At 36.0% G+C, this 12,212-nt stretch overlaps 1 protein-coding gene across 2 annotated transcripts in view; it reads left to right on the top strand.

Moving 5' to 3' along the window:
* Positions 1-8,422, top strand: part of INTS13 (integrator complex subunit 13) — a 30,438-nt gene extending 22,016 nt beyond the window's left edge. For both annotated transcript variants that reach the window (XM_027541577.1, XM_027541576.1), the window contains exons 11-17: positions 405-583; positions 1,529-1,699; positions 1,934-2,088; positions 2,406-2,636; positions 4,504-4,643; positions 7,156-7,291; positions 8,071-8,422. In XM_027541577.1, coding sequence (XP_027397378.1) covers positions 405-583; positions 1,529-1,699; positions 1,934-2,088; positions 2,406-2,636; positions 4,504-4,643; positions 7,156-7,291; positions 8,071-8,110 — 1,052 coding nt within the window. In that variant the 3' untranslated portion in view covers positions 8,111-8,422. The remainder of the gene's footprint in view (positions 1-404; positions 584-1,528; positions 1,700-1,933; positions 2,089-2,405; positions 2,637-4,503; positions 4,644-7,155; positions 7,292-8,070) is intronic.
* The last annotated feature ends 3,790 nt before the right edge of the window (positions 8,423-12,212 follow it).

Below are 12,212 nucleotides of genomic sequence, written 5' to 3'. Positions count from 1 at the left end.
TAGGGAGGTATTGTAGAAGTGAATTAAGACTTGCTTTCTCCCTAAAATGGTTTGTAGCTTTGATAATCTGAGGGTTGTATAAGAGTTGTCCCACTTTTGTCTTGACATTTGGGAAGAAAATTTTTATATGAACTTGTAACTGAATGAAACCAAACATACCAGAGACCACTAAACTTATTCTGGAAAACTGTCGTACATACCTGTGTAAGCTTGGAGTAACCAAGAGAAGGCTAAGGCTAGCATTCAAATTTTTAGAACTTGACATGCAGAGAGACTGAATTAGCAATGCTAGTTAAAATATGAGGGGCAATAAGTAAAATGAAAAATCTAGATGTCAATCTTATGGGAAAAATTAAGAGCCACTTGAATTCCATCACTGATAAGAGTCATCTTGTTTTTAACAGGCCGTTCTGTTTTGTTGGAACAACCACGAAAATCAGGTTCCAAAGTCATTAGTCATATGCTTAGTAGCCATGGAGGAGAGATTTTTTTGCACGTCCTTAGTAGTTCTCGATCCATTCTAGAAGATCCACCTTCAATTAGTGAAGGATGTGGAGGAAGAGTTACCGACTACCGGATTACAGTAAGACACTAATATCTATAAATTTTGAGTCGATCATTCAGCGAACATGTAGAGGGCCTATTGCATGCTAAGACCTGTAGCAGAAAGAAGTTTAGAGAAGTTGATTTTTTATTACTTTTTTAATTAGATGAATTTCCTGCAGTACTTGCTCAAAAGAGCTATTTATTTATCACTATGTTATCTTCCCTGTGTACTCAGTGTATGCTGAGATGTATGTGGATAGCATTGACGTGATGGAATTAATAGGAAAGAATGGAAATTGATTTGAACAATACCTTAGGCTGAATTTTAATTTCTAGTAACTTAAGTGCCAAGCATAAACCTTTGATTTGGATTCTGCTACTTTGAAATAACACTGTCAATTTTTGTGTTATTGATAGGTACATACAGGGCAATTGGGTCTATTTTTGATAGAAACTGTATTGTTCTGATTTGAATTTTTCACTCCCTACCCATCTATTATATTGGATATTTCATGACTGTCTACTTTTTAAGGTGGTTATAACAATTAAATGTGAATGTGAACAATTAAATGTAAATTACCTATAATTCCATCATTAAAGATAAACACTGTTAACATTTTGATATTGTGTTAAGAAAATTTTTAAGTAGAATGGTATTTTAATGTGCCGAACTTAGTCTTTTATCTGCATATAATAGAAAAGAGATAAATTATAGATGTGAAGAAAAATCAGTGGTTTTAAAAAGTGGAAGGAACCATGAATGTATTTATGTTTGAGACTTTCTTAATCTCCATTGAGTAAAGGCTGGGTTTTATGTTCAAAAAGAAAAGAAAAAATTAGTGTGTGGAGGGTGGGCTGCTAGAGAAAATGCTTTGTTGTATATCACAGGACAGAAGACATCAGGGGAACAGACTGTTACATGTAATCCACACTGAAACACTAGAAAATAGTTTCTAATTTTATCTTATTTGGTTATCATTAGGATTTTGGTGAATTTATGAGGGAAAACAGATTAACTCCTTTTCTAGACCCCAGATATAAAATCGATGGAAGTCTTGAGATTCCTTTGGAACGAGCAAAAGATCAGTTAGAAAAGCACACCCGTTACTGGCCTATGATTATTTCACAAACCACCATTTTTAATATGCAAGCGGTAAGTGTGAAATAGTTTGTTTTTCTTTTGGATTAATGATATATCATTTATAAATAACATTTATCAAGCAAAGAATAAAATTATATGAGTTTGTTACAGTTAAACAATAGAAAATGGAAATGATTAGCTCTCCATGGTGATGTTTAAAATCAATTCAAGTTCTGTCTAGATGCTTTGATACTCATTTTTCATGACAGATTTTCTTTTTCTCTCCTTTTTTTTTGAATCTGACAGGTAGTTCCATTAGCCAGTGTTATTGTGAAAGAGTCTTTGACAGAAGAAGATGTATTAAACTGTCAAAAAACAATATACAACTTAGTCGATATGGAAAGAAAAAACGATCCCCTGCCTATTTCCACAGTTGGTACAAGAGGAAAAGGCCCTAAAAGGTGGGTTTTTTTCTTTCTTTCTCATATATCACACTTACTTGATGCTTGTTGTTTTTTTTTTTCTTTTTTTTAGCTGACTTATTCCACATGTAAGTTATGTGTTTGGGAGTGTGTTTCTACACATACATAAGATTAAGGTGAAATGTAAAAAACACAATAATAGATGAATTAGACACATTATCAGTTAGAATTGCACCACTGGAAGAGAAAGGAAGCCCATGTTTAATTATCTCTTTTAACTTCATCATTAACAACTGACACTTGGATATTATTTAAAGAGTATTTGTAAGGACATTATTTTTAAATCTTTACTTTAGAGATGAGCAGTACCGAATCATGTGGAATGAATTAGAAACCCTTGTCAGAGCCCATATCAACAATTCGGAGAAACATCAAAGAGTCTTGGAATGTCTAATGGCATGTAGAAGCAAACCCCCAGAAGAAGAAGAACGAAAGAAACGAGGAAGAAAGAGGGAGGACAAAGAGGACAAGTCAGAGAAAGCAGTGAAAGATTATGAACAGGAGAAATCCTGGCAAGATTCCGAGAGGTGATTTGTTGATATTAACATAGTCCGTGGTGCCTTCTGTCATATGACACTCTACATGTAACACATTTGAACATTCAGACCTTATTTATTAGTAATGCATTTAATGTGTTTATTGTACTTTATAGCTGTTATTTTATTATTCTTCAAATCTGGAAGGTCTTTCTTGGGCTTAAAGAGGTTTTGTTGTTTTGGTTTGTTTTTTTTGCTATTTAACAGCAAAGGTAGTGTTTAATTTTTCCTAATTAACTTCTGAAAATCATAATACATGATTTTTGTTATCAGTAATTGCTTTTATGTGTTATGCACATCAAAGGCATAGTTTTATTTATTTAGTGAATATTTTTTAAATGCCTATCATATGCCAGACATTTGGCATAAGATCCCTACCCTGGAAGGATGAACAGTATTTTGTAGAGGTTGACCAAGTAAGTGAGCAATTTATAGCAAAGTGTGAAAGACACTGCTATAAAAATAGGCATAGGAAAAACACTTGAAAGCATAGAAGATCATAGTCCCATCCTGGAAACCTTCCTCATTAGTACATTCTTTTTTCTCAGAAAGGTGTCAGGGTAAATTTGAAAAAAACAAAAAATAATAAACGTCTATAAATAAAAAAAATCATGACGTAGTAGTTGGATTCATCTTTTGTCTCCTTGCCAGAAATCAGGAAAGAGCCAGGTAACTATCGTAATGGCAATAGTTAAAAGCAGAACCTACATGGAAAGTTTCAGACATGTACAGCAGTAAGAGCAGTCAGTCATCGATTATCTGCTTTCAATAGTTAATGAATTCGTAGGAGACCTCATTTCATATATATCCACATCCATTCCCCTCACCACCCTCCACTTTCCCCATGTGAATATTTTGAAGCTAATACTGAAAAGTGTTTTATTTCATTCATAAGTAGGCAGAACACTTTTATTCTCTTTGACCTTAGAAATTCACTTCTTCCTTAGGGCTGCTGAGTTTCTGACACAAAATTGTCTTGCTTTCAGAAGAGGAGGGAAGAGTATTCTCATTCCGATCCCATTGATCTTCAAGTACATGAAATTCAAGATAAGCTTAGAGTTAAGTTCCTAACTTATGGAACACAAATACATTTTCACAGTACATAAACTAGTGGGAACAAATTCTAGTAGATTTCTTAATCTTAGTTCAATTTGAAATAGTATTTTGTCCATATCTTTAGAAAAAATAAAATTGTAGATTATTTTCCAAAGATCACATTATTTCTGATCTTTTGCATTTTACCTTCCTAAATTCCCCCCCGCCTCCTTCTTTTTACAATTTTAGCACCATTTTCAGAGAAGGCGATGGCACCCCACTCCAGTACTCTTGCCTGGAAAATCCCATGGGCGGAGGAGCCTGGTAGGCTGCAGTCCATGGGGTCGCAAAGAGTCGGACATGACTGAGCAACTTCACTTTGACTTTTCACTTTCGTGCATTGGAGAAGGAAATGGCAACCCACTCCAGTGTTCTTGCCTGGAGAATCCCAGGGACGGGGGAGCCTGGTGGGCTGCCGTCTGTGGGGTTGCACAGAGTCAGACACAAATGAAGCAACTTAGCAGTAGCAGCAGCAGCACCATTTTACAGCTAACAACATTACTGAATAATGACACTATGATGAAGAAAAAGGAAAAGTTGTATTTATATTCATTTAAGTTCTCTTACCTGATTGCAAAGTGAGGGTTAGCTTCTGATTTGTTCCTGATTTGTTCCTAGGCTTATGTTGTGAGAGCACATATCTTAATAAGGCTGATTTGCAAAGTCTAGTTTAATTACTGAGCCATTTAGATTTCTAAGAATGTAAACTTGTTAAGTTTTTTTTTTTTAATGTGTAAGTTTTTATTATTTGTCCCTCTAAAAGATTAAAAGGAATCTTAGAACGTGGGAAAGAAGAGCTGGCTGAAGCTGAAATTATAAAAGATTCACCTGATTCCCCAGAACCTCCAAATAAAAAGCCTCTTGTTGAGATGGATGAAACTCCACCGGTAGAAAAATCAAAAGGTAAGGCAGAACTGTGGTAACTATGTAAAAAGTTTTCCAATTTAGTTCTGTTGTACAGAGTTCTCTATGTTTTATGTGAGCAAGAGCTGCTCACGGCTCCTCATGTCACTTCAGTTCAGTTCAGTTCAGTTGCTCAGTGGTGTCTGACTCTTTGCGACCCCATGGACTGCAGCACGCCAGGCTTCCCTGTCCATCACCAACTCCCAGAGCTTGCTTAAACTCATGTCCATCAAGTTGGTGATGCCATCCAACCATCTCGTTCTGTGTTGTCCCTTTCTCCTCCTGCCTTCAATCTTTCCCAGCATCAGGGTCTTTTCTAAGGAGTCAGTTCTTCGCATCAGATGGCCCGAGGATTGGAGCTTCAACTTCAGCATCAGTCCTTCCAATGAATATTCTGGACTGATTTCCTTTAGGACTGACTGGTTGGATCTCCTTGCAGTCTAAGGGACTCTCAAGAGTCTTCTCCAACACCACAGTTCAAAAGCATCAATTCTTTGGCACTCAGCTTTCTTTATGGCCCAACTCTCACATCCTTCCATGACTACTGGAAAAACAGTGGCTTCGACTAGACGGACCTTTGTCAGCAAAGTAATGTCTCTGCTTTTAAATATGCTGTCTAGGTTGGTCATAGCTTTTTATTGTAGGCCTTAGTTATCTTGAAGGTAAACTAAATTCAGTTCTTTCAGGGTGAATGGGAAATGATATGACAGAGGACTGGGTTTTTAACCACTGCACCCTTACTAATACAGAAAGAACTCAAGGCTGGCCAGGTTACAGTTATTGGTAGCTCATCCTAGGGAGGTTTGTTTGTTTTTTTATGTACTACTATTGTAGTATATATTGTAATACATCTTAATATCCTCCAGTTCACTAGTTTCTTTGAAATTAGAAATAGAGGCAATCTTAACAAATTTGTCTTTCAGGCATTTGCCAGGGTACCTGCAAAATAATAGGCTTTAAATAAATATCTCCTGGTAAATTATCCTGTTACTCATATGCCACTGCTGATTAGGATGCAGTTAATTTAGGTTTATTCTAAACAATGCTTCAACATTGTTTGGAAAATAACAACTCTAAAAATTGTTAGTAGTAGCAAAATGTTGCAGGCAACTGAAACATGTATTAGTAAGAGAATGACTTAAATGATGGTGTGTCCATAGGGTGGAATTTATAAAGCCCCAGAATTACTATTGTCACAAATGTCTACTCTTCCCTCTCGCTAAGGAATATCATTTCAGATTTTAACTTAGATAACTACTTTTTCAGGAAAGACTTCCCTCACCTCCTTTCACACTTACCTGTGTTCTTTTTGATGATAGCCATTCTGACAGCTGAGAGGAGATATCTTATTGTGGTTTTGATTTACCTTTCCCTGATGACTAAGAATATTGAACATCTTTTCATGTGCCTGTTGGCCATCTGCATTTCCTCTTTGGAAAAATGCATATTCAGGGCCTCTGCCCATTTTTAAATTGGGTTGTTTGTTTCTTTGATATTGAGTTGTAAGAGCTGTTTATATATTTTGGATATTAACCCATTATTGGTCATATCAATTGCAAGTATTATATAGCATTCAGTAGGTTTGGTTTTATTTTGTTGATGGTTTCCTTTGCTGTGCAATCTTTTAAGTTTAATTAGGTTCCATTTGTTTATTTTTCCTTTTGCTTAGGGGACAGATCAGAAAAAAATCATTGCTATGATTTATTTCAAAGAGTATTCTGTCTGTGTTTTCCTCTAGGAGTTTTATGATTAATGGTCTTACATTTAGGTCTTTAATCCATTTGTATTTTATTTTTGTATATGGTGTTAGGGAATGTTTTTTGCCTCTTCATATTGTGTAGAAAAGAGTTAACTGTAGCAGGCCTGAAGCTATATCATCATTAGAAAAGCCTGCTTGCATGTTTGGCCCTTGGCTGACATCTGGGAATATGGCTTTCAAAACATTCCCCAAATAATGAAGTTATGTCTGAATTAAACACCTGCTTTCCTTCTGGGAGTCTGGAATTTTGGTAGTTGTAGTTAGGAAGACAATGCATATGTGCCCAGCCTCTATAAAAACTTTGAACTCTTGAATCTTACTTTTCTGTGCTTTTCTGACAGAAATATTGTACACACATGGCTGCATTTTTGCCTCTGGAGGAAGTATGCACTCTGTATGAACCCTCATGGGAAGGAGAGAACATGGAAAGCCTGTAGATGGATTTCTCTAGTCTTTGCCTATTGTGTCTTTCTGCCACACTGGGCTGGCTATGTGTTCTTACTCAGCTGCTGTAATGATTCTTAGCTATGACTGTCACTTGATTTTAGTTATTTGAGTCCTTCTAGCAAATCACTGAACTCTAGCAGGTGGTGTTGGAGATCCCTAAACACATACAAATTTTAGAATAAAGAGAAGATGATATTGCTTAAATTCATATAAAGTGAACAAGAATTAGGGGTAAATTTGTAAACTTGTAATCTTTGAAGTCATGAATTGTTCTACTTTTTTCTCTTCTTTCAAATATTACACCAGGGCCAGTGTCCTTATTATCTTTATGGAGTAATAGAATCAACACTGCCAATTCCAGAAAGCATCAGGAGTTTGCTGGACGTTTGAACTCTGTTAATAACAGAGCTGAGTTATATCAACATCTTAAAGAGGAAAATGGGTTTGTATTATTTATTGTAGAAATTAGTTTTATTAATTGCCTTATTATAATTTTAAAAAATAAACACTGCCTGTTTTTTGTGTTCAGCAGTTTTGATAATGTTACTTAAAAAGAGAAAAAAATCACTTTCTTAAATTTTTGGTGTTTGTAAAAGACCCGGTATTATTCATTGTAACCATGAATGTTCAATAAACATCATAGAGGGAAAAATCATAAAGAAAACTTAGTATGTAGCACTGACCCTTGTATAAAATGACAGGGAGAAAATATTTTCCTAGTAAGTAGTACAGTATTAGGAATATTGAGTTTAATTGAATAAATCCAAAATCTACAAATAATTGAAGATTTATTAGGATAAATATAAAATAATTTAAATGGTTATTTTAATTGCTTTTTTAGAAGAAATTTTCTTAAAAATGTATTGATAAAGAAATTTCTTTAGTAGAAAAGGAAATAAATTCTTGTCTAAATGGTAAAGATTTTTTCCTTTAGTTTTACTTTGAGCAGTATAGTGAAAAAACCAGTGGCCTTTGAAATGAAAGCTTGGGAAAGTCACATGATCTCTCTGGGCCTCCCTTGATTTTCACTCATTTGCAAAACAAGGAAGTTAAACTAACCATCAGGAACCCTCAAGTTAGTTATTTTCTAAAGTGCTTACATTCTTCTGTTCTGTGACTATATTAGATTTTAATTTCATTTAAAATTTAGATAAGGAGAAAAAATACGGGTAGTTAATATTTTATCTTACCAGCACTTTTTTTTTCCCTCCTATTTTTCAGAATGGAGACAACAGAAAATGGAAAAGCCAGCCGGCAGTAAAGAGTGACTTGAGCAACTGAATTTAGTATACTGCATAGATATTTTGGATGGAATTTGATATAAGAACTTTTACAGCAAGATTGTATAGTTATGTTGCCTGGACTGGTTTTTACATTTTTAAAATATTTCAACTAACTTTATCTTTTTTGTATTAATTGTAAAATTGGCACATATGTCAAAAATATACATTTGTCCTCCCAAATTAAACAAATTTATTTTATGGTAGAGGGTGTTCCCTCTGGAAATGTTTTTTAAAAAATTCTTAGGCTTCTCTTTGCCAAATAAAACTATTAAAATATCTAAAATGCAAAATATTGGAGTGTTCTTTTAAATAAAAAATTATATTCATATAATGGCTGAGAATTTTGAGAAATTTTTAAGACATTTTAACAATTTGGGTGATATTTACAGTATTTAATATAAAATATTGCCTATGAATCTGCAACATATGTGGTGCTTTTCCAAAAACTAATGTTTTTGTTTGCTTATTTTGTATTTTATTTTAGATTATTTTGTGTGTGTGTGTGTTGCCCTTTTAAAAGCAGAGTTTGCAGGTAGTTTTCAGTTTTGGGATGTTAACATTAATATGTTGGATGATGTTATTTATTCCTTTTCTGCCAAAGACTTACTGTCCATTAACTTTTCATATTGAAAAAGAAGCATGAAGGAGATTGCTTTGCAGACTTATTTACCTGTATTGGATGATGTTATAATTCTTTTTCTGCTAAAAACTTACTCATTAACTTTTCATATGGAAGGAGAAGGATGAAGGAGATTGCTTCTGTGGATTTAAAGAAAAGTTACCCTGTTGCTTATTTTAATCCCTGAATAGAATCTTGGTCTCCTCATCTCTCAGAAACGTCTGGGTTATATGGTATATGTTTGGTGAGTCTTATTCCTGTGCTGCTTTTGGAAGCTCATAACATGTTGCAAGAAACATGTTATTTCATTGTTAAATGCTAATTCTAGGCTTTTTATTTTTCTTTGAGTTTCTATTAGAGAATAGGAAAAGCTCTTGGTTTAAATATAGAAATTCAATATTTTCTATTAAAAAAAAAATCACTTGTGCTTAAATAAGAGTTCACCAGGTTCTCTTGTCAATCCAGTGAAATTTGCAGTGTTCTTCTTTACCCATCCCTGTGTGATTCTGAGCCGTTGCATCTGCCCTCTCCCCTAAGCTCGTGCCACCTTAATCCCTACCGCTGTGTTTAGACACACACCACTCCAAAGCATGACCAGAACTAGCTAGCACCTAGACTTGCAAGACTTCAGGAGTTGTAACCCAGTGCTAAATTATTGCATCATATTTACTTGTTTCTGCCTTACCCGTGATACCCATTTAACTTGTACCAAGTTGAAGTCCCTAGTTTAGTTCTTTTTTTTTTTTCTAGTTTAGTTCTTAAATCAAAAATACTTTCTTTATAACCCATTTGAAAAAGACTCTTTTTTACTCTCAATTTGTGCTTCTTCCTTTCCCATGTGCTAAGGCAATGCTCCTTTGTTGACAGACTTATCTACATTTCAGTCTTCATTTTTAAGTATTATTTTTGCATATATACTGCTGTTACTGTGTTCTACTGACTGGGACGATGTTTCTGTGGCTGCATTTTGAACTACTGTAGGTATTCTATATATTATTGGGGTTAATATTCTCCAGTAGACACATTCTTCTCTGTCTAACTATATGCCTTTTGAGCACCTAAAATTGAGCTCCTCCTTCATCTCCCACAGAACATCAGGCTATGTATTATTGGTCTTATCCTGCAATACCTATTACAGCCTTTTGGTGGAAGTAACTGTTTTAGGACAAAAATAGAAGAATGATTGGTGAGTTTTTGGTTCTTCTAAAACAGGATCCATATTGAGGATTTACTAGTCAAGAGAAGTGGACAAAATATAAATTTAAAAAATTATTACCCTTCCAATACTGGAATCTAAGCTTAAGTCCAGACTTAATGATCGTGGGAACCAAAGTTACCCTACAGAGAACAAGTACACTTTCAATTCTAAACATTTTGATGCCAGTATCATGGGAGCAAAAGATGTCCCTTATTTTTGTCCCCTGACTCCCCAGCACCACCAATGAAAGTTTGACATCCATCCATGGACAAAAAAAGTCCCTTTGAGGGAGCTGTGGAATTCTGCATCCTATGACAGCCTGAGAAGAGTCTCAGCCACCTGTGTGTTGAGGTAGACTCAGCTGTGGACCATGCAGTGGCTCATGAAGAGGCTCCAAACCCTCAGCTACACTGTGGGAGCCCCTGGAAAACACTATCTTAGGCAGTCACCCATGGACATGAGAGCCTTTGTGGAATTCCAAGTTTCTAGGTGAGAAGTTTCAGCACACCACTGAGTAAAAAAGAAACTACATCTGGAGGTATTGGAGTAGATAAGAGAAACAGCTTGACCTTACGTGCATCACCCTTCTCCAATGTGACACAGCTTAGGGCCAAAAGAGATCTTAGTATGGAGAAAGAGTGTATGATCGCCCAACTTCCCCAGTGGTGTTAACTCTTAACAAAAGTTAAGGGACAAAAGTATTAAAAGTAACCATAGCTACAATCCCAAAGAAAGGCAATGCCAAAGAATGCTCGAACTACCGCACAATTGCACTCATCTCACACGATAGTAAAGTAATGCTCAACATTCTCCAAGCTAGGCTTCACCAATATGTGAACCGTGAACTTCCAGATGTTCAAGCTGGTTTTAGAAAAGGCAGAGGAACCAGAGATCAAATTGCCAACATCCACTGGATCATCAAAAAAGCAAGAGAGTTCCAGAAAAACATCTATTTCTGCTTTCTTGACTATGCCAAAGCCTTTTGACTATGTGGATCACAATAAACTGTGGACAATTCTTCAAGAGATGGGAATACCAGACCACCTGACCTGCCTCTTGAGAAACCTATATGCAGGCCAGGAAACAACAGTTAGAACTGGACATGGAACAACAGACTGGTTCCAAATAGGAAAAGGAGTATGTCAAGGCTGTATATTGTCACCCTACTTATTTAACTTCTATGCAGAGTACATCATGAGAAACACTGGGCTGGAAGAAGCACAAGCTAGAATCAAGATTTCTGGGAGAAATATCAATCACCTCAGATATGCAGATGACACCACCCTTATGGCAGAAAGTGAAGAGGAACTAAAAAGCCTCTTGATGAAAGAGGAGAGTGACAAAGTTGGCTTAAAGCTCAACATTCAGAAAACTAAGGTCATGGCACCTGGTCCCATCACTTCATGGGAAATAGATGGGGAAACAGTGGAAACAGTGTCAGACTTTATTTGGGGGGGGCTCCAAAATCACTGCAGATGGTGACTGCAGCCATGAAATTAAAAGACGCTTACTCCTTGGAAGAAAAGTTACGATCAACCTAGATAGCATATTCAAAAGCAGAGACATTACTTTGCCAACAAAGGTCCGTCTAGTCAAGGCTATGGTTTTTCTGGCAGTCGTGTATGGATGTAAGAGTTGGACTGTGAAGAAAGCTGAGTGCCGGAGAATTGATGCTTTTGAACTGTGGTGTTGGAGAAGACTCTTGAGAGTCCCTTGGACTGCAAGGAGATCCAACTAGTCCATTCTAAAGGAGATCAGCCCTGGGTGTTTTTTGGAAAGAATGATGCTAAAGCTGAAACTCCAGTACTTTGGCCACCTCATGCAAAGAGTTGACTCATTGGAAAATTGGGGACAGGAAGAAAAGGGGATGACAGAGGATGAGATGGCTGGATGGCATCACCGACTCGATGGACATGAGTTTGAGTGAACTCCGGGAGTTGGTGATGGACAGGTAGGTCTGGCGTGCTGTGATTCATGGGGTCGCAAAGAGTTGGACACGACTGAGCAACTGAACTGAACTGAACTGATAGCTACAATAATTTGTTAATAAATATACAATATAAAAGATGATTGTGACATCAAAAGCATGAAGAGGGGAATAAGTATAGAGTACCTACAAACCAATATCTACAGTAGACTCACAAAACATAAGGAGCAGGGAATCAAAGCATACCACTCCAGAAAATCATCAATTCACAAAATAAGGTAGCAAAGAGAGGAAGAAAGGAACAAGAGAAATACAAAATAGCCAGGAATAAAGATG

The sequence above is a fragment of the Bos indicus x Bos taurus genome, chromosome 5, assembly GCF_003369695.1.
Source record: "Bos indicus x Bos taurus breed Angus x Brahman F1 hybrid chromosome 5, Bos_hybrid_MaternalHap_v2.0, whole genome shotgun sequence".
NCBI lineage: Eukaryota > Metazoa > Chordata > Mammalia > Artiodactyla > Bovidae > Bos > Bos indicus x Bos taurus.
This window is presented reverse-complemented; position numbering and strand designations above follow the sequence as displayed.